The sequence below is a fragment of the Macaca nemestrina genome, chromosome 20, assembly GCF_043159975.1.
Source record: "Macaca nemestrina isolate mMacNem1 chromosome 20, mMacNem.hap1, whole genome shotgun sequence".
In the NCBI taxonomy this organism is placed as follows: domain Eukaryota; kingdom Metazoa; phylum Chordata; class Mammalia; order Primates; family Cercopithecidae; genus Macaca; species Macaca nemestrina.
The window spans coordinates 65,763,684-65,790,989 of NC_092144.1; the positions used below are offsets into that span (position 1 = coordinate 65,763,684).

Sequence of the window (27,306 nt, forward strand, 5' to 3'; positions counted from 1 at the left end):
GATGGTGATAAGGGTGATTATGGGCATGATGGTCACATTGATGGTGATGGTGATGGTGGTAGTGGTGGTGATAATGATGGCAATGATGGTGTGAAAGGTGATCATGGTGGTGATGACTGTGAAGGAACAGCCGTGGTGACGAGGCAATGATGGTAATGATGATGATGGTGATGGTGATGATGTTGGTGATTATGGTGGTAAAGATGATCCCGGTGGTGATGACTGTGGTGATGGCTGTGACAATGATGAAGCTTCATGTGAGCAAAAACTTGGCCTTGTTCATGGATGGAAGCCCAGTTTCTAGGAAAGAAGCCGATGCAGAGTACACACTTGATAATTAATATCTTTTGAATGAAAGAGTGCATCATCATCATCATCATGGCTAATATTTCTTGGGCACTTCCTATGTGTCAGGCTCTGTTTTAAGGGCTTTGCATGGATGGTGATGTCATTTTGTCTTAACGAGTGCCTGCCGAGGAGGGTACTGTTACCACGGCTCAGCAGATGAGGAGGTGCGTATTGCAGCCTGGATTCCTGAGTTTGAGTCCTTGCTGGGAGTAAACATAAACCAGTTACTTAACCTCTGGGTCTCATCTTCTCCAACTATAAAACAGGGATAATAATAGTACACATGCCTCATGGGGTTGCTGTAATGATTGAATAAGTTAATACCTAGGAGAGTACTTACGATGGCTCTTGACAAGCGCCCGTCGTGTGAGAGCAATTATTGTATTTATCCCCATTCTGCAGATCTGGGCATCCAGGCACAGAGAGGTTTGGTCATGTGCCCCAAATCACTCAGGGAACACGTGGTGGGCCATGCTTGGCATGCAGGGCCCTTGCTTTTAAACTAATGTTTTGGCTGGCCGTAGTGGCTCATGTCTATAATCCCAGCACTTTGGGAGGCCGAGGTGGGAGGATGGCTTGAGGCCAGGAGTTCCAGACCAGAAACATAGTGAGACCCCCATCTTTATTAAAAAAGAAAGAAAGAAAGAAAATATTCCACAGTGGTGTCAGACTGACCTGGGTTCAAGTTCTGGCTTAACCATGTCCCGCCTGTGGAACTCTGGCAGTTTCCCTCCCTTCTCTGAGCCTCAGTTTTCTCACCTGTAAAATGGGAAGAGCAATAGCACCTGCCTCGTGGGGTTGTGAGGATTAAATGTGGCAGTGCGGATAAGGACAACGTGGCATGTAGAATGTGCTCGGTTAACGACAGTGCTTGTGACCACGCCTGCCTGTACTTTTCTGTGCTAACGCTGCATGGACTTTTAATATACTACATCCAGTCCTCACCACAGCCCTTTGAGGGAGGAACTTTGATCCCCGTTTCAGACAGGACTCTGAGGCTCAGAGAGGGCAGGCCCCTTGCCAAAGGGCACACAGCAGAGCCAGGGACTCAAACCCTGAATACGGTGATAGGAATTTCCGTGCTTTGACTGTGGCCTGGGTTTCCAGATTAGGGCTTCCATGGCTGCCCCACTTCAAGTGACCGTGGGTGGGCTCCTTCCCATCTCTGTGCCTCAGCTTGCTGGTTTGTAAATTGGGGGCCGTCTTGGAAGACCCTGCTACTCTGATTCTGGCTCCTGCAGCCTCAGGCAGGAAACCATTTCCTCCTCCTCCTCCTCTCTCAGCTCAGAGGTCGTGGAAGGTGATGGAGGCTGGCGCCCCCGCAGACCTGCAAAGGCCAACAGGGTCCAGTTACTTGCGTGGTGGGGGGAGGGGGGCGGATAATGTCTGGGGGTCCTGATGGATGGACTGTGTGCTCCTGCCAGCGGGCGAAGGAGCACGCTGAGAATTCTGTTCCCCAGATCTCATTAAGCCCCGAGACTTAAATAACTGCTGACTGGTTCCCTGGGGAGGCTGAGGGGAGAGCTTCTGCCCTGGGTAGTCGGGGGGTCACAGGGCAGCACCCCAACGTGGAAGAAAACGGCTCCTTTTCCATGTCCAGGTGGGAGCAGATGAACCCTGGCTTTGGGTCACCCCCATCAAAAGTAACAGAGGGCCCAGCCTGGGGTTCGGGCTCCCGGCCCCTCGCTGCAGGCCAGAGGTGGAGGGGGGTGCTGTCGGGCACTCTGGTCTTAGGCCCCTCCGCCCCCTGCCACCTTCTGCCAGCTCTGTAGAAGGTAGTGCTTAATTACCCAGTCACTCTATCCCTGCTTGGCCAGGCAGTTAAGCCCAAACATCTGGCCCCAGGGCCCACGGCCAGAATGGGTGGCCAGCCCCCACCCACTGCTGGCCCTGGCTCCGGACACCTCCCACGGGACAGCTGAGCTCGATCCTCTGCCTGCCAGCTTGCAATGAGCCCAAAACAGTAGCTGCATAGGCCCAGCAAGCTCAGTTGACACAGAGAAAAACATATGATGAAATTCAACAGCCATTATGGTACATGCTACACACACACACACACACACACACAAACACACACACACACAACAAAGCTGGAGCAGAGAGGACTTCCTTCATGAGATTAGGGGTATGAAGGAAGACACATATCTTTGATTTTCCCTGGGCATTGGACATGGTCTCCTATGAGCGCTGACACAGGAGGGTCCGAAGAACGCAGCAGGTAAGCGGTTTGCGTGAGTGAGAGCTGGGTCCGATGCTGGATCCGTACTCTAAAGTCATCTTCTCATATTCCTGGCACCTCAATATGTGACCCACAGGCCTGCAGCATTGGCCTCACGTGGAAGCTGTTTATAAACCCGGGATCTCATGCTCTGCCCAGAGCCACCAAAGCAAATTCTGCCTTTTTTTTTAACTTTTTTTTTTTTTTTTTTTTGAGACAAAGTCTTGCTCTGTTGCCCAGGCTGGAGTGCAGTGGCGTGATCTCAGCTCACTACAACCTCCTCCTCCCAGGTTCAAGCAATTTTCCTGCCTCAGCCTCCCCAGTGGGTGGGATTACAGGCGCCCACCACCATGCCCAGCTAATTTTTGTATTTTTAATAGAGGCAGGTTTCACCATGTTGACCAGGCTGATCTTGAACTCCTGACCTCAGGAGTTCCTGATCCACCCACCTTGACCTCCCAAAGTACTGGGATTACAGGTGTGAGCCACCACACCTGGCCTTTTTTTTTTTTTGGAGACAGGGTCTCGCTCTGTTGCCCAGCCTGGAGTGCAGTGGTATAATCACCGCTGACTGCAGGCTTGACCTCCTGGGCTCAAGCGATTCTCCCACCTCAGCCTCCTGAGTAGCTGGGACTACAGATGCACACTACCACACCCGGCTAATTTTTGTAATTTTGTAGATATGAGGTTTCACCATGTTGGCTAGGCTGGTCTCAAACTCCCAACCTCAGGTGATCTGCCCGCCTCGGCTTCCCAAGGTCTTGGGATTACAGGCGTGAGCCGCTGCCCCAGCCCATACGGTAGACTATTCAGTGTACAGTAGCATCATGTCTAAAAAAGTATTTAATCTGGGCATGGCGGTGTGCGCCTGTAATCCCAGGAGGGAGGCTGAGGCAGGAGAATTGCTTGAACCCGGGAGGCGAAGGTTGCAGCGAGCCAAGCTGATGCCATTGCACTCCAGCCTGTGTGACAGGGCGAGACTCTGTCTGAAAAAGAAAAAAAAGTATTTAATTACATACTTTAATTAAAAATATTTTATTGCTAAACATGCTAATGACCGCCTGAGTCTTTGGCAAGTCATAATCTTTTTGCTGGTGGAGGATCTTGCCTTGATGTTGGTGGCTGCTGACTGATGAGGGTGATGGTTACTGGAGCCTGGGGTGGCAATTTCTTAAAATAAGACAATAATGAAGTTTGCTGCATTAACTGACTCTTTCATGAAAGATTTCTCTGTAGCATGCGGTGCTATTTGATAATATTTACTCCACAGTAAAAATTTCTTTCAAAATTGGAGTCAGGCCGGGCATAGTGGCTCACACCTATAATCCCAGCACTTTGGGAGGCTGAGGCAGGAGGATTACTTGAGCCCAGGAGTTTGAGACCAACGTGGGCAACACAGCAAGACCCTGTCTGTAGGAAGAAATTAAAAATTAGCTGGCCAGGCACGGTGGCTCACGCCTGTAATCCCAGCACTTTGGGAGGCCGAGACGGGTGGATCACGAGGTCAGGAGATCGGGACCATCCTGGTTAACGCGATGAAACCCTGTTTCTACTAAAAATACAACAAAATTAGTCAGGTGTGGTGGCGGGTGTCTGTAGTCCCAGCTACTCGGGAGGCTGAGGCAGAAAAATGGTGTGAACCCGGGAGGCGGAGCTTGCAGTGAGCCGAGATTGCGCCACTGCACTCCAGCCTGGGCGACGGAGTGAGACTCCATCTCAAAAACAAACAAACAAACAAACAATTAGCCAGGTGTGGTGGAGTGCACCTATAGTCCCAGCTACCTGGGAAGCTGAGATGGAAGGAGCACTTAGCCCGGGAGATGGAGGCTGCAGTGAGCTATGATTGTGCCACTGTGCTCCAGCCGGGAAAACAGAGCAAGACCCTGACTCTAAAAAAGAAAAAAAAAATTGGAGTTAATCTTCTCCAACCCAGCCTCTACTTTATCAAGTAAGTTTATTAACATTCTAAATCCTTTATTGTCGTTTAAACAACATTTGCAGCATCTTCACCAGAAGTACTTTCCATCTCAAGAAACTGCTTTTTTTGGTGCTCATTCATAAGAAGCACTCCTTGTCTGTTCAAGTGTTATCATGAGATGGCAGGAATTTAATCCCATCTTCAGGGTCCGCTTCTAATTCTAGTTTTGTTGCTATTTCCACCACATCCGAAGTGACTTCCCACTGAAGTCTTGAACCTCTCAAAGTCATCCATAATGGTTGGAATCAACTTCTTCCAAACTCCTGTTAATGTTGACATTTTGACTTCCTTTTCTGAGTCACGAATGTCCTTCACGATGACATCTAGAATGGTGAATCCTTTCCAGGAGGTTTTCAATTGACTTTGCCCAGATCCATCAGAGGAATCACTATGTATGGCACCTATAGCCTTACAAAATGTATTTCTTAAATAATGATACTGAAAAGCAAAATCACTAAGGCCAGGTGCAGTGGCTTACGCCTGTAATATCAGCACTTTGGGAGGCTGAGGCAAGAGGATCACTTGACATCAGGAGTTCAAGACCAGCCTGGCCAACATGGTGAAACCCTGTCTTTACTAAAAATGCAAAAATTAGCTGGGCGTGGTGTTGGGCACCTGTAGTCCCAGCTACTTGGGAGGCTGAAGCAGGAGAATCACTTGAACTCGGGAGGCGGAGGGTGAAGTGAGCCAAGATTGCACCACTGCACTCCAGCCTGGGTGACAAAAACAAAATTCTGTCTCAAAAACAAAAAACAAAACAAAACAAAAACAAAGAAAGAAAAGAAAAAAAGATAATACACACTTTCAATAAACTAGTTGCCCAGGCTAGTCTCAAACTCCTGGCCTCAAGCCATCTTCCTGCCTCAGCCTCCCAGGGTGCTGGGATTCGAGGCGTAAGCCACCGTGCCCGACCCATGCTTTTATATTCTATTTTTTTTGTTTGTTTGTTTGAGATGGAGTCTCAGTCTGTCGCCCAGGCTGGAGTGCAGTGGAGCGATCTTGGCTCACTGCAACCTCTGCCTCCTGGGTTCATACCATTCTCCTGCCTCAGCCTCCCAAGTAGCTACAGGTGCCCACCACCACGCCTGGCTAATTTTTTGTAATTTTTTTTTTTAAGTAGAGACGGGGTTTCTCCACGTTAGCCAGGGTGGTCTCAATCTCCTGACCTTGTGATCCGACCGCCTCGGCCTCCCAAAGTGCTGGGATTCGAGGCATGTGCCACTGCGCCCGGCCATGCTTTTATATTCTTTCACACACATGCATGCTTTCTCATACAGTGTCTCGGTCTCTCTCACACACACTAATCTCACAATCTCACACTCATCCTCAGTCACACCTACACCCATACTCTGAAACGTTTATGTTCACCCCCACACATACAGCTCCCTCACGCTCACACACTCACACCCGCACACACACCCTCACCCCCATGCCCCCAAGCCCCTTCTCCCTCTGAGCGGCAGGACATCCCTGGAGGTTAACAGCAGGGACCATGCGCGGGAGACCAGCTGGGTTCCACTCCGGGCCTTGGCCCCCCGGCCTGGTATGTGGGCATGGCAGGAACCTGGCTGCCCCGTGGGGTGAGCCCAGGGACCCCCGCCACCATCTTGGGGACAGGTCGGGGAGCAGATGTGGCCTCCGAGATCCCTGGTTGGGGTGCAGCCTAAGGTCAGCACCAAGCATTAATTAGTGTCATCCCTGCCTGCCTGTCAGTGTCAGGCCCTTTCTGGGAAGTTTATGTCCCTCCCCTGCGCTTTGCCGGTGACAAGCTGGTCATTATCGCCTTCCAGATAATCCTCAGCTGCCGCCAACAATCAGCACCCCGTCCCCCGCTGCCCCCTGCCCAGTCTCCACTCCCACCCAGCATGCCGCATCCCAGCCACCTCCGGCTTTTTGGGACACATTGTTGGCCTAACAGCTCAGGTTATTTCACATTCACAGATAAAGGGGCAGGAGGTCTTGAAATATTCCACCCCCACCCCTCACTCCCGTTGTTGACACCTGTCTTCTCTCCTATGATCCCTACTCCAGGAAGCTCACCCGGATTGTCCAGGTCAGAGGCCCAGCGCTATGGCTCGAACCTGGATTCAAAGGCTCCTTGGGGTCACTCCACAGGAGAACACCTGCTGTCAGTCCTGCTCCAGGCAACACCTCCGTGGCCACAGCAGGGGCCCTGCGGGGTATGCAGGGGCCAGGGAGTGCGTGACACACGATCCAGCTCCAAGTTGTAGCCTCGCTCCGGGCCTGAGGCCAAGGAGGGTGCCGAGAGGAAGACTGAGTGTTTGCAAACAGGGCAGCTGCCAAGCAGGGGCCGGGGAGAGAGGAGGAAGGTGCGAAGGAGAGAGGGCCCAGGCGGCGCCCGCCCGCGGCGCCTGTGTGACCTTCTCACCCTGGCTACACATTGACAGGCATGTGCGCGCACACACGGATCCGATGTCCACACATTGCGAGTCACATTCACCCCACATACACACAAGTACGTCAGCACACACAAGCTCGGATGCTCATGGACACACAACAGGCACAAAGCCGTATTATCATCCACGCGCAGTGAGACACAACCCCATCCTCCCTCCTTTACATGTGTATGCACTCACACACGTGCACACACTCATGCTCACACATGCACACTTACACTGGCGTACACATACTCATGCTCACACGACACACTTGCACACGTGCACACACACACGTACACATGCTCACCCATGACATTCACACTTGCACACATGCGCACACTCATACATGTGCACACATACACTCGTGGAGACACATGCACTCAGTGGCACACACATACTCATGCTCACACATGACAGTCACACTTGCACACGTGCACACATACTCACATGTACACACGCACACATGCACACACACACTCGTGGTGATACATGCACACTCACACTGGTGCACAGATAATCATGCTCACACATGACCGTCACACTTGTACACATGTGCACACTTGTACTCACACATGCACATGCATACACCACACACACTTTGCACACATGTGCACACTTGCACTCATATATGCACACACACTCAGTCACACACATGCACACACTCATGCACACAGGATATTCACACTTGCACACATGCACACACACACACTCACTTGCACACACGTGCACACACGGACACATGCACACTCACACTGGTGCACACATACTCATGGTCCCATGACATTCACACTTGCACGCATGTGCACGCTCACATATGTGCACACACACTCTCCCATTCATGCACTCTCACACACACTCTTACACACACACACACTCTCACACACACACTCACACACACACTCACACTCACACTTATCCACACATGCATATAGAGTTCCTTGATGGAAGCTTTGAGGACCGTATTTTTCATTCCATTGTTAGCACACACACTTTGGTAAAGGAAAGGGATTCTTAGAAGCAAGTGGCTCACTCCCTCCTGCCCACAGCTCTGCCGCCAGGACACCCTAGAGGACAGCGGGGAGGCTGCCGCCAGGACACCCTAGAGGACAGCGGGGAGGCTGCCGCCAGGACACCCTACAGGACAGCGGGGAGGCTGCCGCCAGGACACCCTAGAGGACAGCGGGGAGGCTCAGGCAGCACCATGAGCTCAGGCGGCTCATCCTCGCCCCTCCGTCTCTCTCTCTCTCTCTTCCTCTCTGTCTTTCTCTCTCTGCATCTCTCTCTCTCTCTCTCTCTCTGTGTTTGTCTCTCTCCATCTCTCTGTTTCTCTCTCTCCCCGTTTCTCTTTCTACCTCTGTATGTGTCTGTGTCTCTCTGTTTCGCTGACACTCTCTCTCTCTCTTCCTCCACCTGTTTCTTTTTCTGGGTGTCTGTTTCTCTATCTGCATCTCTCCTTCTTTTTCTCTCCCCCATCTCTCTGTTTCTCTCTGTGTGTGTCTCTGTCTCTCTCCATCTCTCCCTGCTCTCTGTTTCTCTGTCTCTGTCTCTCCACCTCTGCACCTCCCGCCCCCCTCCACACGCCCTCTGATGCAAACTCCCCTTCTTGTTCCCGAGCAGACAGACTCGCAGCAGCACTGGGATCTGAGTGCCAGACGCAGTTTATTTGCAGGGCGGCTGGGGCGAGAGAAGGCAAAACACATCACAGAGAGGGTGGTGCTGCATGGGAGGGAGACCTGGCCGGAGAGAAGGAGAGAGGACGACAGGAGGACAGGGACGGAGGGGAGGCCGTGCCACACCGGACGGGTTCATTTATTTAACAGACGTTTCCTGACCCCTGCTGCAGGCCATGGCTGGGTACATGAGTCCGTCAGCAAATGGGAGGTTGCAAAGACCTCCAACGCCAGGAGCTCACAAAATAACCACAAAAAGTAAGGCATACAGTTAGAAGAAGACCCGTGTTCTAGAGAAATAATAGAGTGGGGGGATGAGGAGGCAGACAGTAAGCATTTAGGATGCACAGCTGTAACCCCAGCACTGTGGGAGGCCGAGGTGGGAGACTCACTTGAGGCCAGGAGTTTGAGACTAGCCTGAGCTAGCAGGACTCGCCCCCCACCATCTCTAAAAAAATTTAAAAAATTAGCCGAGCATGGTGGCACATGCCTGTAGTCCCAGCTACTCAGGAGGCTGAGGCAGGAGGATTGTTTGAGGCCGGGAGTTGAGACCCACCTGGGCAACATAGCAAGATCCGTCCATCTCTTAAAAAAAGTTAAAAATTAGCCTTGAGTGGTGGCACATGCCTGTAGTCTCAAGCTACTCAGGAGGCTGAGGCAGGAGGATTGTTTGAGTTGTAGATTTCCAGACGGCAGTGAGCAGAGATCGCACCACCGCACTCCAGCGTGGGAGACAGAGCGAGACCCTGTCTCAAAACAAAATGAAAACGCAGTGGTGAGGGGATGAGCCTAAAGTGTCCCCAGCAAACAGCGAGTGCAGAGGCCCTGAGGAAGGTGGCGGCAGGTACCAAGAGACACGCGGAGGTCTGAGACCCTGGGTAAGGTGGTGGCAGGTATGGAGGGACATGCAGAAGTCTGAGGCCCCCATGGACCCAGGGAGGCATACAGCCTGCAGAGAGGAGAGAGGAGGAGGACGCAGAGGGGAGCCCCAAGCCCCATGGATGAAAACACACAGAGGAGAAACCAAAAGCCGTTGGCCTTGGAGGCCTCGATGGCGCAGCGTCCCTTTCTGCATGCCCCGGGGCCTCCTCACTGCCCAGCCTCCTCTTCCACCCCTCCCACTTCTTCAGCCTCACCCTCCCGCTGCCTCCAGGGGCGCCCCAGGTGCTCCCTGATGGAGCTCACAGCGCTCCTCCTTCGGGGGTGAGGGTCCAGCAGCCCCCACAGAAGCGCGTCGGCCGCGGGGGCCAGGCCGAACCAGGGCTGAGGACGGTCCTGGGGCTGGCCCGACGCCTGCCAGATGAGGAAGTCCTCGTAGAAGGGGTCGGCCTCGGCCAGGGGCTGGTCCCAGGGGAAGTAGCCCGTGAGCAGGCAGAAGACCAGGACGCCCAGCGCCCAGGCGTCCAGGGCGGGCTGAATGGGCAGGCCCTCGGGGAGGGGCGGGGGCGCGCAGAGCTCGGGGGCCGTGTAGGGGATGGGCGGCCCGGCCAGGCGCAGCAGGGTCCCGCGAGGCCTCGTGTGGCCGAAGTCGGTCAGCTTAAAGTGTCGACAGTCCGGGTCGCACACCAGGACGTTCTCCGGCTTCAGGTCCCGGTACACCAGGCCGCGGGCGTGGATGTACTCCAGGGCGGAGGCCAGCTGGGCGGCGCAGCGGTGCACTGCAGGCTGTGGGAGGCCCACCTGCGGGGAGAGGGGTCAGGGCCCAGTGCCCCGAGGCCACGGAAAGCAACCGAGACCGCGGGGCCCCTCCTCAGCCCAGGAAGCAGGCCCAGGACACTAAGGAGGCCGGTAAGGAAGATGGTGAATAGCGCCGTGAGGCCGTGTGACCTGTGAGGCCTGTGGGTTTAGGAGGCCTAGGGTGACCCCATAAGGCCTACTGTGACCCCATGGGGCTTGTGGGTGTAGTGGGGCCTAGGGTGACCCTGTGAGGCCTAGTGTGGCCTGTGAGGCCTGTGGGTTTAGTGGGGCCTAGTGTGACCCCATGAGGCCTGTGGGTTTAGTGGGACCTAGTGTGACCTGTGAGGCCTGTGGGTTTAGGGGGCCTAGAGTGACCCCATAAGGCCTAGTGTGACTCTATGAGGCCTGTGGGTTTAGTGGGACCTGGGGTGACCCCATGGGGCCTGTGGGTTTAGTGGGGCCTGGGGCAACCCTGTAGGGCCTGTAGGTTAAGCGGGGCCTCGGGTGACCCTGTAGGGCCTGTGACTTGATTGGGGTCCAGTGTGACCCGATGCTACCTGGTGGGTCTCCATAGTGTATCGTGTGGGTTCTGTGATGTCTGTGAACTCCAAAGAGGCCTAACAACTCCACGAGTCCTGTGGGCCCCGTGAGGGGCCTCCGGCGGGTAGGGGAGGCCTGGGGAGGCCCAACGCAGTGGCTGTGGTTCCTGCGGCCCAGGCTGCTCAGGACGTTCCTGTGAGGCGGGAGAGGCACTCGAAGGCAGCTTGGGGTCTGCCTACGCACCTTGGGCTGGATGAAGGCCATGAGGTCCCCGTGCAGGACGGGCTCCGTCAGGAAGCTGTAGGATTGTGCTGACTCGATGCCAATGCCGTAGGCTGTCACGATGGCTGAGTGCACGCCCAGCGAGAGCCCCACACAGAACTCGTACAGGAAGCCACGGAGGGACGTGCGGGGTTTCGGGAGCTGCTTCAGTGCCAGGGGTGTGCCTGGGGCAGAGGGACAAGTGTGGGAGGCGTGCAGAAGCCAAGGGCCGCCTGGCGCGGTGGCTCACGCCTGTAATCCCAGCACTTTGGGAGGCCGAGGCGGGCGGATCACAAGGTCAGGAGATCGAGACCATGGTGAAACCCCGTCTCTACTAAAAATACAAAAAATTAGCCGGGCGCGGTTGTGGGCGCCTGTAGTCCCAGCTACTCGGGAGGCTGAGGCAGGAGAATGGCGTGAACCCGGGAGGCGGAGCTTGCAGTGAGCTGAGATCGCGCCACTGCACTCCAGCCTGGGCGACAGAGCGAGACTCCGTCTCAAAAAAAAAAAAAAAAAAAAGAAGCCAAGGGCCACCTGGGCCAGCTGCTCTGTTCCCCTGTGGTCCCCCCGATGGCCCCTCAGCTTGGACTCTTTCCCATAGGCCATCTCCACCTCCTCCAACTCCCACCTCCCTCCAGAGCCCACCCTAACAGCACAGCCACCACGCAAGCATCACCATCAGTGCCAATAGTTACAGCACGCTGGGGCCCAGCTGGGGGCTCAGGCCTGAAATCCCAATGCTTTCAGAGACCGAGGCGGGAGGCTACTTTGAGGCCAGGAGTTTACGACCAGCCCGGACAACACAATGAGACCCTATCTCTAAAAAAAGTTTTAAAAAGGCCGGGCACTGTGGCTCACGCCTGTAATCCCAGCACTTTGGGAGGCTGAGGCGAGTGGATCACTTGAGGTCAGGAGTTCGAGACCAGCCTGGTCAACATGGTGAAACCCCTTCTCTACTAGAAACACAAAAAACTAGTCGAATGTGGTGGCGCATGCCTGTAATCTCAGCTACTCTGCAGGCTGAGGCAGGAGAATTACTTGAACCCGGGAGGCAGAGGTTGCAGTGAGCCGAGATTGTGCCACTGCACTCCAGTCTGGGCAACAGAGTAAAAAAAAATTTTTTTTTAATTAGCTGAGCGTGGTGGCATCTCTAGAAAATTAAATAAAACAATAACAGTATGTGGTGAATTTCTACCCTGCTTTCTTACAAGCCCATAGCCATGGAGATGGAGGGATACCATGAAATTTCTCCAATGACCTCATTTGGCTTCTCATGACAGCAAACCCGTGTTTGAGGCAAAAAGGTATTTTTGAGACACCTGGGGGAAAGGTAACCTATACTGGGTAAGAAAGCCAGTTAGGAATTGTGGATTTTGTCACGAGTGGAAACGATTTCCTAGGAGCTAAACTCCCTGAAGACAGGAACTTCTGATGTTGTCCTTTTTATTTATTTATTTATTTATTTATTTATTTATTTATTTTTTTTTTGAGATGCAGTTTCACGCTTGTTGCCCAGGCTGGAGTGCAATGGTGCGATCTTGGCTCACTGCAACCTCTGTCTCCCGGGTCCAAGCGATTCTCCTGCCTCAGCCTCCCGAGTAGCTGGGATTACAGGCATCTGCCACCATACCCAGCTAATTTTTATATTTTTAGTAGAGATGGGATTTCACCATGTTGGTCAGGCTGGTCTCGAACTCCTGGCCTCAGGTGATGACCTGCCTCAGCCTCCTGAAGCGTTGAGATTACAGGTGTGAGCCACTACACATACCCCCCCACCTTTTTTTTTTTTTTTTAAAGACAGGGTTTCTCTCTGTCTTCCAGGCTGGAGGGCGGCAGCACAGTCGTGGCTCACTGCAACCTCCACCTCCTGGGCTCAGGTGAGTCTCCTGCCCAGGCCTCCCGAGTAGCTGGGACTACATTTGTGCATCACCACACAGGGCTAATTGCACACCCAGCTAATTTTTTTTTTTTCCCTGACGCCAGAAATTCCTGCTAACTGGCTAAGTTTTTTAAAAAAAAAAATCTGGGCCGGGCGCGGTGGCTCAAGCCTGTAATCCCAGCACTTTGGGAGGCCGAGACGGGCGGATCACGAGGTCAGGAGATCGAGACCATCCTGGGTAACACAGTGAAACCCCGTCTCTACTAAAAATACAAAAACTTAGCCGGGCGAGGTGGCAGGCGCCTGTAGTCCCAGCTACTTGGGAGGCTGAGGCAGGAGAATGGCGTGAACCCGGGAGGCGGAGCTTACAGTGAGCTGAGATCCGGCCACTGCACTCCAGCCTGGGTGACAGAGCGAGACTCCGTCTCAAAAAAAAAAAAAAAAATCTGTAGAGACAGTCTCACTATGTTGCCCAGGCTGGTCTCAAACTCCTAGGCTCAAGCAATCCTCCTGCCTTGGCCTCCCAAAGTGCTGGGATTACAGGTGTGAGCTGCTGCGCCCGGCTTGGTTTCTTTAATTTCTGAGCCATCAGCTGCCAGGTGCAGGTTCAGTGAAACGCCTGTGGAGGGGCCTCCTTGGCATCGCCCCCACCCGTTACTGCTCATGCCTCCGGCTCTGTGAGCACCCAGGGCTGGATCTCTGAGTCTGTGCCTCTTCCCGAGGTGTGCTGTTGCGTGGCCGCATTATTGCCCTGTGTGTTATTACTGAATTGTGTCTCCCCAAAACTCATATGTTGGAGTCCTAACCCCTCATACTGCTGAATGTGGCTGTATTTGGAGAGAGGGTCTTTAAAGAGGTAAAATGAGGTCACTAGAGTGGGCGGGCCCTCATCCAGTGTGACTGGTGTCCTTATAAGAAGAGGAAATCAGGACACAGACACGCACAGAGGGACGACCATGTGAGGACACAGGGAGAAGATGGCCAAAGGCAAGCCAAGGAGAAAGGCCTCAGGAGAACCAGCCCTGCTGACATCTTGATCTTGGGCTTCCAGCCTCTAGAGCTGTGAGGAAACAGAGCTCTGTTGTTGGCCAGGTGCGGTGGCTCACGCCTATAATCCCAGCTCTTTGGGAGGCTGAGGCAGGAGGATCACTTGAGGCAGGTTTGAGACCAGCCTGGGCAACACAGTGAGACCTCATCTTTAAACAAAAATTTAAAAATTAGCCGGGCGTGGTGGCATGCGGCTGTAGTCTTAGCTACTTGTGGAGCTGAGGTGGGCGGATCTCTTGAGCCCAAGAGGTCAAAGCTGCAATCCACATACACCCCCAGCAACTACAGCAATCCACATACACCTCCAGCAACTACAGCAATCCACATACACCCCCAGCAACTACAGCAATCCACATACACCCCCAGCAACTATGGCAATCCACATACACCCCCAGCAACTAGAGCAATCCACATACACCCCCAGCAACTACAGCAATCCACATACACCCCCAGCAACCACAGCAATCCACATACACCCCCAGCAACTACGGCAATCCATATACACCCCCAGCAACTACGGCAATCCACATACACCCCCAGCAACCACAGCAATCCACATACACCCCCAGCAACTAGAGCAATCCACATACACCCCCAGCAACTACGGCAATCCACATACCCCAGCAACTATGGCAATCCACATACACCCCCAGCAACTAGAACAATCCACATACACCCCCAGCAACTATGGCAATCCACATACACCCCCAGCAACTACAGCAGTCCACATACACCCCCAGCAACTACGGCAATCCACATACATCCCCAGCAACTACGGCAATCCACATACCCCAGCAACTATGGCAATCCACATACACCCCCAGCAACTAGAACAATCCACATACACCCCCAGCAACTATGGCAATCCACATACACCCCCAGCAACTACAGCAGTCCACATACACCCCCAGCAACTACTGCAATCCACATACACCCCCAGCAACTAGAGCAATCCACATACACCCCCAGCAACCACAGCAATCCACATACACCCCCAGCAACTACGGCAATCCATATACACCCCCAGCAACTACGGCAATCCACATACACCCCCAGCAACCACAGCAATCCACATACACCCCCAGCAACTAGAGCAATCCACATACACCCCCAGCAACTACGGCAATCCACATACCCCAGCAACTATGGCAATCCACATACACCCCCAGCAACTAGAACAATCCACATACACCCCCAGCAACTATGGCAATCCACATACACCCCCAGCAACTACAGCAGTCCACATACATCCCCAGCCACATGGCAATCCACATACACCCCCAGCAACTAGAGCAATCTACATACACCCCCAGCAACTACAGCAATCCACATACACCCCCAGCAACTATGGCAATCCACATACACCCCCAGCAACTATGGCAATCCACATACACCCCCAGCAACCACGGCAATCCACATACACCCCCAGCAACTATGGCAATCCACATATACCACCAGCAACTAGAACAATCCATATACACCCCCAGCAACTAGAACAATCCACATACACTCAGAGGATCAACTATTCTTCCAAGTAGAAATCATTACCCACGTTTTTCAAAGGAGGAAACTGAGACTCAGAGAGGGCAAGGGAGTTCCTTAAAAAACACACAGTTTTTGGCGGGGCACCGTGGCTCACGCCTGTAATCCCAGCAATTTGGGAGGCTGAGGCAGGCGGATCACTGGAGGCCAGGAGTACGAGACCACCCTGGCCAATATAGGAAACCTCATCTCTACTAAAAAAGAAAAATGCACACAGAGAAATGTAGCTGGGTGTGGTAGGGCACGCTTATAATCCTGGCTGCATGGGAGGCTGAGGCAGGAGGATCACTTGATCCTGGGAGGTGGAAGTTGCCGTGAGATTGTGCCACTGCACTCCAGCCTGGGCAACAGAGCCAGACGCTGTCTCAAAACAACCAACCAACCAAAACAACAAAAAACACGGTGGAGGGCAGAGGTAAGACTTGATTCAGGCCTACCAGCCTCCCCAGCCTGGGCTACCCCAGGCCCGTGCCCCACCCCCAGCTGAACCCTGCCACCTCGGACCCCACGGCCTGGTACCTTTCTGACGATGGGTGACCAGAAGGACGCGGCCATAGCGGCCCTGGCCCAGGGGACGCACTTCCTCGTAGAGCTCGTCCACCTCGGCTCGGACCAGGGTCTGAGCGCTCAGCGCCATCATGTCCTCTAGCACCCGGGCAGCCTCCTGGCCCTGCTGGAGCTCCTCTAACGTCAGGCCGCCCAGACCCTCCTCCTCGCTGTCCTCCGAAGCCCCTGCCTCCACCGGCCCTTCCTCAGACTGTTTGCCGGGCATCTCTGTAAGGACAGAAAGGGGCACCCAGGCTCAGGTCCCAGGCCCAAGGGAGGAGGGGACTGGGGGTCTGGACTCCTGGGTCTGAGGGAGGAGGGGCTGGGAACTCATTGCACTTCTAATTGTGACTCAGTCTCCCTCTTGGTGAGAGGCGGGGAGACCAGTCTCTGGTGTGAGTTCAAACCCTAGGTCACAGATGTCCCTGCCCCCACATCCCAGCGTGCCGCGGCCGCCACCCGCCACCCTGACGTTGAAAGATGAACCAGATAACTGAGACTCCCCCACTGAGACTCCCCCATCTTGTTTCCAAAGCAAACAGACTTGGGCCCTGGGGGTGGATGAGTAGCCTCTGTCTCCTGAGAACAAACAGGTGCTCTTGGGCTCAGGGCTGGGAGGGCGGGCTGTGCAGAGGGCCTGGGACGGCTGGGTCCTGCATGGGACCAAGCACTGGGGATCAGTCCCCAAGCTCCTGACAGGCCTGGGGTCGCACTTTCACAGCCCAGCCACCTCCCTCAGACCCAGACCCGCAGCCCTTCCTTCGCCAGACCCAGGGGTCCAGGCCCCCAGCCCACCTCTCTCCCGGAGCCTCATATAATTCACACAACTGGGAACCCCCAGATTCTGTTTCCCTCACCCTCCACCACTCTACAGCCTCCAGGTGCAGCCCGGCCTCCCCTGAGGGACTAAGGACTCAGGCCACCTGGCACAGTCACCCTCAGGTGCTGCCCACCTCAGGTCAGGGCACCTTGCTCACCTCCCAACCTGGGCACAGACCTCCAGACCTCACCTCCTCCAAGGCCCGCCTGACCCTTCAGCCGCCGGCTGTGGTCAGTGCCTGGCACTTAGGGCCCATGCCAGCAGACGCCTGCCCAGGACCAAGACCCCGCCCCGACTTTGGGGGTCGTAAGGCCCCGCCCCGGGCCCGCCCCTTCTGTCCCCACTGGGAGCAGAGCGACATCGTGTGATGACTCCTGGAACTGGCTGTGGTCAGGCGAATACCCTGACCCAGGAGCTCAGCCCTCCTCCCTCAGACCCAGAAGTCCAGGCCCCAGGCCCTCCTCCCTCAGACCCAGGAGTCCAGGCCCCAGCGCCTCCTCCCTCAGACCCAGGAGTCCAGGCCCAGGCCCTCCTCCCTCAGACCCAGGAGTCCAGGCCCAGGCCCTCCTCCCTCAGACCCAGAAGTCCAGGCCCCAGTCCCTCCTCCCTCAGACCCAGGAGTCCAGGCCCCAGCGCCTCCTCCCTCAGACCCAGGAGTCCAGGCCCAGGCCCTCCTCCCTCAGACCCAGGAGTCCAGGCCCCAGGCCCTCCTCCCTCAGACCCAGGAGTCCAGGCCCCAGCCCCTCCTCCCTCAGACCCAGGAGTCCAGGCCCCCAGCCCCTCCTCCCTCAGACCCGGGAGTCCAGGCCCCCAATCCCTCCTCCCTAGATCCAGGAGTCCAGGCCTCCAATCCCTCCTCCCTAGACCCGGGAGTCCAGGCCCCCAGCCCCTCCTCCCTCAGACCCAGGAGTCCAGGCCCCAGGCCCTCCTCCCTCAGACCCAGGAGTCCAGGCCCAGCCCCTCCTCCCTCAGACCCAGGAGTCCAGGCCCCCAGCCCCTCCTCCCTCAGACCCAGGAGTCCAGGCCCCAGGCCCTCCTCCCTCAGACCCAGGAGTCCAGGCCCAGTCCCTCCTCCCTCAGACCCAGGAGTCCAGGCCCCAGGCCCTCCTCCCTCAGACCCAGGAGTCCAGGCCCCAGGCCCTCCTCCCTCAGACCCAGGAGTCCAGGCCCCCAGTGTCTCCTCCCTCAGACCCAGGAGTCCAGGCCCCAGCCCCTCCTCCCTCAGACCCAGGAGTCCAGGCCCCAGTCCCTCCTCCCTCAGACCCAGAAGTCCAGGCCCTCAGCCCCTCCTCCCTCAGACCCAGGAGTCCAGGTCCCAGGCCCTCCTCCCTCAGACCCAGGCATCCAGACCCCCAGCCCCTCCTCCCTCAGACCCAGGAGTCCAGGCCCCAGCGCCTCCTCCCTCAGACCCAGGAGTCCAGGCCCCCAGCCCCTCCTCCCTCAGACCCAGGAGTCCAGGCCCCCAGCCCCTCCTCCCTCAGACCCAGGAGTCCAGGCCCCAGGCCCTCCTCCCTCAGACCCAGGAGTCCAGGCCCCAGGCCCTCCTCCCTCAGACCCAGGCATCCAGACCCCCAGCCCCTCCTCCCTCAGACCCAGGAGTCCAGGCCCCAGCGCCTCCTCCCTCAGACCCAGGAGTCCAGGCCCCAGCGCCTCCTCCCTCAGACCCAGGAGTCCAGACCCCCAGCCCCTCCTCCCTCAGAACCAGGAGTCCAGACCCCAGTCCCTCCTCCCTCAGACCCAGGAGTCCAGGCCTTAGCTTCCCCCACCCATCTGAAGTTTTCAGGCACAGAACTGAGGCCTCCCCTACCCGCCTCAAGGCCCCTCTCTTCCCAGTTGCTCCACCACCTGCTTCCCGCCCCCCTAAGTCTGAGGTCATCCCACACTGCATCGTTCTGGAATCTCATTGTCTCATTCTTTCCCCAAACAAGACCCCAGCATCTGACCCCCTGCACACCCCTCTCCAAGCACTTGTGTCTGACCTGTCAATGGGGCATTGATGGGGCAGCTGGGTGGGGTCAAGGCGGGGGTGGGTTCCAGAGATGATTTCATTTTCTACACGGGACCTGGACTCCTGGGCCTGAAGGAGGAAGGTCTGGAGGGCTCCTGATTCCAAAGACAGGAATAACAATAAAAATCGTTTGAAAGCACACAGTAGGAATACAGGCCAGTGAGTGCCTCCCTGCTCCAAGCACAGGGAGATTAAGCCCCACTCTGAAGTCCCCAAGCCTTGGGCCACAGTGGGACTTCAGACCCCTGTTTTTTTCTGGGACGGTTGCACCCACCCTTCCGGGTATTTTATTTCTTTTTTTTTTTTTCCTTTTTGAGACGGAATCTCGCTCTGTCGCCCAGGCTGGAGTGCAGTGGCGCGATCTCGGCTCACTGCAACCTCCAACTGTCTGGTTTGAGCGATTCTCTTGCCTCAGCCTCCCGAGTAGCTGGGATTACAGGCATTCGCCACCATGCCTGGCTCATTTTTGTATTTTTTAGTAGAGACGGTTTCACCATGTTGGCCAGGCTGGTCTTGATCTCCTGACCTGGTGATCCACCTGCCTCGGCCTCCCAAAATGCTGGGATTACAGATGTGAGCCACTGCACCCAGCTTGTTTTTATTTTTTTGAGACAGGGTCTTGCTCTGTTGCTCAGGCTGGAGTGCAGTGGCCCAATCTCAGTTCACTGCAATCTCCACTTCCCGGGTTCAAGTGATTCTCATGCCTCGGCGTCCTGAGTAGCTGAGACTACAGGCGCGTGCCACCACGCCTGGCTAATTTTTATATTTTTAGGAGAGATAGGGTTTTACTATGTTGGCCAGGCTGGCCTGGAACTCCTGACCTCAGGTGATCCACCCACCTCGGCCTCCCAAAGTGCTGGGATTTTAAGCCACCGCGCCCGGCCTACCCTTCAGGTTTGTACTGCCATGACTGATTTGAAGTCACTTAATTTTTTTAAATAAATTTTTTATTTTGGAATCAATTTAGGTTTATAAAGTGGTTGCCAAGATCCTGTGGAGAGTTGCCATGCACCCTCCCCCACCCTCCCCCAGTGCCGGCGTCGCAACGCAAACCAAGAGACATTTGTCAAAACTATGAGGCTCACAGTTGGGCCAACACCAGACTGTTATTTCAGCAGCACTTCCAGGATGGATGGAGCCCAGGATGCCGCGTCGTATGTAGTGAGCTCACTTCTCAGCCGAAAAGCATACCTTCCTACATGGGAAACAGTTTCCAGTTCCTGACCCTCCGCTGGGTGCTGGGGTCTCGGATTTGGATCTAGTTCGTCCCCGTCCTGCAGGCGTGAACCTCCACAAGTCAGGCTCCGTGTCCTATCTGGGAGGTGCCGTGGAACTGCGGGACGCGGGCTGGCCTTGGTGAGGAAGGAGACCCGTCGGCACCAGACCTGGCTCTTAGGAGGCTCTCAGTGTGGGTCTGAGAAAGGTGGACGGAGCTGGGACAATCACAATCCGTGGTGCTCTGTGGGAGCAGAACTGGGAAGGATCTAAATATGGAGAAGACCAGGTCCAGCCTGGAGAGTCAGAAAGAGACATGGATTGTTCCAATACAAGTTCCCCTGGAGGCTAGAGAGGGCTGGGGGTGGGGCCGGTTTCTGGAGCCATGGGACGGGGGAAGATGCTCTCGGTGGAGGCCACACGGTGTGCCAATGTCTGCCAGCAGCTGTGCGTGCGTGTGTGCGCATGTGTGTGCATGTGTGCATGCGTGTGTGTGCGTGTGTGCATGCATGTACTTGTGTGCGTGCGTGTGCATGTGTGCATGTGTGTGCTTGTGTGCGTGCGTGTGTGTGCGTGTGTGCGTGTGTGCTTGTGTGCGTGCATGTGCATGTGTGTGCATACATGCGTGGATGCGTGTGTGTGCACGTGCATGCACATGTGTGCGTGTGTGTGTGCATATGTGTGTGTGTTCAGATGTGTAGATTTAGGTCCAGAACAGATGAGTGACTCCCATGCCATCACCCAGAGCCCAGAGAAATGAGGGAGGCAGAGGGTGAGGTTTACACGGTGTTGGGTCCTAAAGTTCAGATCTTGGGACATGGACAGTGGGAGCCACGGAAGGTCTTAGAGGAGAGGAGTGATCCCATCAGAACTCCATGATGGCCGGGTGTTGTGGCTCATGCCTGTAATCCCAGCACTTTGGGAGGCTGAGGCGGGTGGATCACAAGGTCAGGAGATGGAGACCATCCTGGCTAACACGGTGAAACCCCGTCTCTACTAAAAATACAAAAGATTAGCCGGGCGTGGTGGCGGGTGCCCGTAGTCCCAGCTACTTGGGAGGCTGAGGCAGGAGAATGGCATGAATCTAGAAGGCCGAGCTTGCAGTGAGCCGAGATCACGCCACTGCACTCCAGCCTGGGCGACAGAGTGAGACTCCGTCTCAAAAAAAAAAAAGGCATTCTGGACGGGGGGAAGAGGAAAGGTCCTTGAGGGAGGAAGGGCTGGGAGCCTGGACCCCTGCATCTGAGAGAGGAGGGGCAGGAGCTGGACTCTTGGGTCCTCGGTTGGAAGAGGAATGCGCGTCCAAGCCCAGCGTGCCGTAGGGAGAGTGCAATGTGTTCCCTCTCTGTCCTCCCGGGTGCAGCTGTCTCTCCATCCAGGTGGCCCTGGGGGCTGGGGGAAGGGCCTCTGGCCCAGGCTCTGGCCACCTGTCTCTGTCACCTGGTCAGGGAGCTCCCCCATCTGTCCCCGTCCTCCCGCCACTTTTGCCGTCATCGCCGTCATCTGTCCACTCCTCCAGGCTTGAACCTCCCTCCTCCCCGTCCTCATAGGACACGCTCCCCAAAACCCCAGGGCCCTCTCTGTTCCCCTGCAACCCCCAGTTGTCCCCCAGGAAGTCCAGAACAGCCAGTGGGGGGCTCCTAGTCTCAGGATCCAGGTCCAGAAGCCCCTGGAGCAAGGCCATGGCTGGGGGTGCAAACTGGTCCCAGGGTGGTGGTGGCCGAGGTGGCTGGGGCTTGGTGGTCACCCAGCCAGCGAAGGCCTCAAACTCAGGGTCGGGGGCCAGTGCCACGTCCCACGGGAAACAGGCAGTGGCAGCACAGAAGAGAAGCACCCCCAGGCCCCAGGAGTCCACGGCTGGCCGCAGAGGCAGAGTGTCTGGCGGTAGCAGGAGGCAGAGCTCAGGTGGTGCCGTGGGCAGAGGCCCTGGTGGGGCAGGGGTCGGGCTGCCCTCCGGCCGGGTCAGACCCAGGTCTCCCAGGGCCACACGGCTGCAGACCGGGTCGAAGACCAGCACGTTGTCTGGCTTGACATCTGCATGGACCAGCCCCCGGCTGTGGAGGAAATCCAGAGCTCCTGCCAGCTGGGCCACCACCCGTTTCACCAGCAGCTCGGGAAGGCCCTGAGGTCAAGAAGACAGGAGGAAGGTCAGAGTGCCTTGGTTTTGTCTATTTTATGTTGTCCAGGCTGTTCTCAAATTCCTGGCCTCAAGCGATCCTCCTGCCTTGGCCTCGCAAAGTGCTGGGATTACAGGCCTGAGGCACCACACCAGTTGGTTCCTTCTGAATAATTCTTGAAAGAGGCTGTAGACTCCTAAGTCCTAAAGGTTTGACTCTTGGGGTTTGAGAATCTAGAACCCCAGACTAGTGGCTACCTCCAGTGTTCCCACCACTTGCTCCCAAAGACTCTCTCCATCATCCTCAACCTCAACCTGCAGCCATGTCTGCACTCCAATAGACCAACTCCCCGCTGGTCTCCCAGTTTTCCCCACTGGAATCCCAGTTATAACCAGTAGTTCCTTTGAGCTTCTTTCAAAGATTCTCCTAACTCAAATACTCAGGCATTTCTTATATATCTTTTATAATCTGATCATCCAGATCTTCTCCAGTGAGAACTCAAATTTCATTCTTACCCCTAATCTTAGTCTTATACGAGTCTAGACTCCATCTCTAACTCAGAGTCTGTTCTAAAATCCCCTGGTTTATTTCATCAATTGATTATCTATCCATCTAGCCAGCCAGCTGGCCAGGCAGCAATCCATCCATGAAGCCATCCATCCTTCCAACAGTATTCAACAGTGTGTCCATCCAACATCCGTTCCACCAACCAGTCATCAATCCAGTAAGTTATTCAATTATTTAATATACAACATCCATATATTCATCCTCCCTTGCTTCCTTTCACCCATCCATTCACTGTCCATCTATCATCCATCCACCAATCCTTCCATCCACCCACTCATCCATCCACTCATCCATCCATCCATTCACTCACCCATCCACTCATCCATCCATCCACTCACTCACCCACCAAACCTTTCATCCATCCACTCATCCATCCACCTACCCATCCATCCACCAATCCTTCCACCCACCCACCCACCCATCCACTCATCCATCCATCCACTCACCCACCAAACCTTTCATCCATCCATCCATCCACCCACCAATCCTTCCTTCCATCAGTCCATCCATCCACCCACCAGTCCTTTCATCCATCCATCCATCCACCCACTCACCCATCCACTCACCCACCAATCCTTTCATCCATCCATCCATCCATCCACCCACCCACCCATCCATCCACCCACCCATCCATCTACCAAAACTTCCTTCCATCCATCTATTCACCCATCCATCCATCCACTCACCCATCCTTCCACCCTTCTAATTCTCAATGAGACTCATTCATCCACATATACCTTCCTCATCCCTTTCCTTCTTTTGTTCCTTCCATTTATCCCCAACATTATCTCAAATCCAAAATCTATTCCTGAAACTATCCCTATCTCTAATCTCCAAACTCAAGAGGCCCTAGAATCTCATGGATTCTGTCCTGACCTGGTCTCCTTTCTAGAAGAAACCCCATTACAGCCCATCTCCAACTCAGTCTGTATATACATCCTCAACCATCTCTGTTTCCCTCTGCAACCCTATTCATGCTTTTCTCCATACTTATGATCAATCTATAATCAACTCTAAACTCAACCTACCCAACTCCACCCATGCCCATGAGTCCACTAACCCCAGAGTCAACTAAAATCCCAACCCTGTCTCCATCCCCATCCCCTTCATTGACCCTAGTCCATCCTCAATCCCACCCCCAGCTCCCTGCCCTTCCATGCTTGTGTTTGGATGATTAGATGGATTAGGGTTGAGGTCAGGCATAGAAACTCGTTGAGAATTAGAAAGGGGGAGGTCATGTGGGGGCTCAGGGTGGAGATGGGTTGGGCGGGTCCTGATTTGGGGGTCAGAGTTGGAGATAGAGACGAGGCTTGGGACAGAGTTGGACCTGGGAAAAGCGCTCCCAACCTTTGTCCCTCATGGCCTCACCCTTTCCTGCAGCATCCCGCTGAGGTCCCCACAGGGCGCGTACTCCTGGGCGAAGGCAAAATAGCGGGGGGTCTGTAGGGGTCCTGCCAGGGTCTGCAGCAGGCCTGGATGTGCAGAGACGCAGCGGCCCACACAGAACTCCCTCAGGAAGGTGCTTCTCGGGACCAAATCCCGACGCAGGAGCTTCAGAGCCACAGCCGGACCTGCCAGGGAGATGGGTTGGGGGGACACTCAGGCAGCCTCGGTCCTGCTGTGCACAGGCCGAGGGAAGCCGTGTAACCTCTCTGAGCCTCACACTTCTCATGGGCAGCACGGGCTCCTCCCTCTGTGAGGTGTGGGTGGGAGGAGACCTTCTTTGAAGACCCTCCCTGCTCTGCCTCGGACTGCGGCATGGGCTTCCACAGCCGCCTCACCCTCTCCGGGCCTCAGTTTCCCCTGGCATCAAGTAAGAGGCATGATGGTGACTTGGGTTCCAACCTGAGTTGCAAACCTGTCTTGCCGTGGGACCATAGGCAGCCCCTCGCCCTCTCTGGGGTGGGGCCTGTGTTTCTCAGAAGATCCCAGAGCTCTTAACTTTCAGAGCGTCCCCACCGAGAAGGGTCCCATCAGCTCCTCCTGGGAATTCTCCCTGGTTGGGTGGCTTCCCAGAACGCTTATTATGTGGCGGTTCGGGAGGCTGCCCTGGGGTGGCCGAACTCACCCCCCTGGTGAGGCTGGGCGAGGAGCACGCGGCCGTAGGAGCCGGAGCCCAGCTTCCGGATGAGGTGGTACTGGTCCCGAAGGCTCCTCACGGGGGTCACCCTGCTGGCCGTCAGCTCCACCAGCCGTTGGAGGGCTGTGGCTGTGTCCTCCTATGGGAGAGGGGCAGGGTGAGGAAGGGGCGAGTCTGGGGTCCGCTGAGAATGGCGAGGGAGGAGGTCACGGCGCAGTCCGGGGATGGAGGGTGGGGGCAGGGGACAGGGGTCACTGTCCCCAGAGAGGAGGATGAGTCACAGTGACTCACCCGGACTCGGGCCACCTGTTTTTGTGTTCTGGCGAGGTTAGGGGTCCTTGTCACAGAGGCCCCGCCTGCCCCCATCTGTGGGAGTGGACCAGGAGCCCCCAGCCCTAAGTGGGGGTGCATCCTCAGTCCACACGGGCCCCCCGCCCACCCCAGTCTCTCTCTCCACCGTCCTCTTCCCCTGTGCATCCCGCTCTGTGTTTCTGAGTCCATTTCTCTGGGGGCCTCTGTCTCACTGTGTGTCCTTGGATCTCAGTCATCCTCTCTCCCTGGGTCTGGGTCTCTGAGATCTTTGCATTTCCCTGTTTTCTGTTTCTCTTCCTCTGTCTCCCCGTGTTGCCTCTTGCCTCTCCTTCTTTTCTCTGTGTCTTCCTCCCCTGTCTCCCGTCTCTCACCTCTGGGTCCCCATCCTCAGGGGTCTCGGAGGCCCTGCGCTCCATCTCAGGGCTTCCTGACGTGGGGTGGCCCTTGGGCAGGACTCCCCCTGTCAGGGCTCCCCAGAGAGCGACCAGCCCCGGGCACCCCACAGGTTCTCGCTGCGCAGGGCCAAGGGCTGGAAGCTTGTCTGCAAGGTCAGCCTCAGTCACCCTTTGTCTGTCCGAGTCTGTCTGTCTGGAGGAGTGTCTCTGCGTCTCTGTGCCCTCCTGCCACCCTCTGGGTGTATTTCTCGCTGTGCTTCCCAGGGGACCGCCCTGACTCCCCCACCCTCTCTTCCCCTCTCTTTAGCCAACCCCAGTCTCTCCTTCCTCCTACATGAACACTTTTCTCTCAGTCTCTCCCTTGCTCCCTCTGTCTCTCCTCTCTCTGTGTGTGTCTTTGTCTCCTTCTCTCCCCGTCTCCTCTCCACCCTCCCTGTCTCTGTCTTGCCCTTGGGTCTCTGGGGTGGGACCCCCCCTCCCTGTCCCGTCTCTGTGGGTCACCGGCCCCTCTCCTCTGTCCGCACACTGTCCCCACTCTTTCTCCACCAACTCTGGGGGTGTCCCCACGCTCTGCTCCCTGCCTGCTCCCCTCTCTCTGTCTGTCTGTTTCCCGTCTCTCCCAGCCCCTCTGGGCATCTCCGTCCGCTCTTGCCAGTGTCTCTGCGTCTCTCTCCTCCTCTTTGTTCCTGACTCTCTCTCATAGCCTTTGTCCCTCCCTTTCTCTGGGCCCGGGACAGGGGTGTGTGTGACAGCTCAGACACAGAGACACCCTGTCCCCCCACACCCCTCCCTCACCCCCTCTGACGGCTGCCCCCTCCCTCTCCCTTCCAAACTTAGACCGGCTTGGAGTCTGGGCTCCAGTCCCAGGACAGAGGGGACAAAACATATTGTGAACCCCCAACAAGGCCCAGGCCTGAGGGCAGAGGAAAGAGTGGGACAGACCCCTCCACACACCTGAACTGGGATGACAGGCCCAGAGCTGAGCGTCTCTGTCTTGCCCCAGAGGCCAGGAGCTCTGGTGTCCAGGGACCAGGGAACAATTCCCAAAGCCCTCCTCCTTCACACCAGGAGTCCTGGCCCCAGCTCCTCCTCCCTCAGATCCAACAGTCCAGGCTCCTAGGCACTCCTCCCTCAGACCCAGGAGTCCAGACACCCAGCCCCTCCTCCATCAGACCGAGGCCCCCAGTCCCTCCTCCCTCAGACCCAGGAGTCCAAGCCCCCAGCCCCTCCTCCCTCAGACCCAGGAGTCCGGAGTCCCAGCCCCTCCTTCCTCAGACCCAGGTCCCCAGTCCCTCCTCTCTCAGACCCAGGAGTCCAGAGTCCCAGCCCCTCCTCCATCAGACCCAGGCCCCCAGCCCTTCCTCCCTCAGACTCAGGAGTCCAGGCCCTGCCCCTCCTCCCGCAGGACTCGGGAGCTGGAGTGGCTGTGGGAAGCGCCAGGGACAGAGGTGCTCCCATGTTCTCAGCACCTGTTCCGCGCCTAGATTTACACTGGATCCTCCCAGCTGCCCAAAGGGTCAGTATTTATCCCCAGTTTACGGAGCAGGAAACTGAGGTTCCGAGAAGCGATCGTGTTACACAAGGTCAGAAGGGGAGCGGGCCCCGGGCCAGGTCTGTGTGACTCAGAGGCCTGCTGCCTGCCCCACTCGTGTTCCCACTACTACTACAGCCCTGCTATTAATAAAGA

At 56.0% G+C, this 27,306-nt stretch overlaps 2 protein-coding genes across 4 annotated transcripts; both read right to left on the reverse strand.

Annotated features, from left to right (window-relative positions):
• Positions 1-8,560: 8,560 nt before the first annotated feature.
• Positions 8,561-20,196, reverse strand: LOC105488161 (SH3 domain binding kinase family member 2). Of its 3 annotated transcripts, XM_011752009.2 has the most exons (5): positions 20,125-20,196; positions 18,905-19,028; positions 16,079-16,333; positions 11,074-11,276; positions 8,561-10,293 (listed from the first exon to the last, which is right to left on the reverse strand). In XM_011752009.2, the coding sequence occupies exons 2-5, from the start codon at positions 18,972-18,974 to the stop codon at positions 9,703-9,705; spliced, it is 1,119 nt and encodes a 372-aa protein (XP_011750311.1). In that variant the 5' UTR covers positions 18,975-19,028; positions 20,125-20,196; the 3' UTR covers positions 8,561-9,702. The 3 variants fall into 3 exon arrangements, with proteins under 3 accessions (XP_011750311.1, XP_011750312.1, XP_011750313.1); XM_011752010.3 differs by lacking the exons at positions 18,905-19,028; positions 20,125-20,196 and adding an exon at positions 17,083-17,245; XM_011752011.2 differs by lacking the exons at positions 18,905-19,028; positions 20,125-20,196 and adding an exon at positions 17,116-17,195.
• Positions 20,197-21,591: 1,395 nt separating this feature from the next.
• On the reverse strand, positions 21,592-26,333 carry LOC105488160 (SH3 domain binding kinase family member 3). Its single transcript, XM_011752008.2, has 4 exons — positions 25,596-26,333; positions 24,901-25,051; positions 24,201-24,403; positions 21,592-22,270 (listed from the first exon to the last, which is right to left on the reverse strand). Exons 1-4 carry the CDS (start codon positions 25,638-25,640, stop codon positions 21,593-21,595), a joined length of 1,077 nt encoding a protein of 358 aa, XP_011750310.2. The 5' UTR covers positions 25,641-26,333; the 3' UTR covers position 21,592.
• Positions 26,334-27,306: the final 973 nt, after the last annotated feature.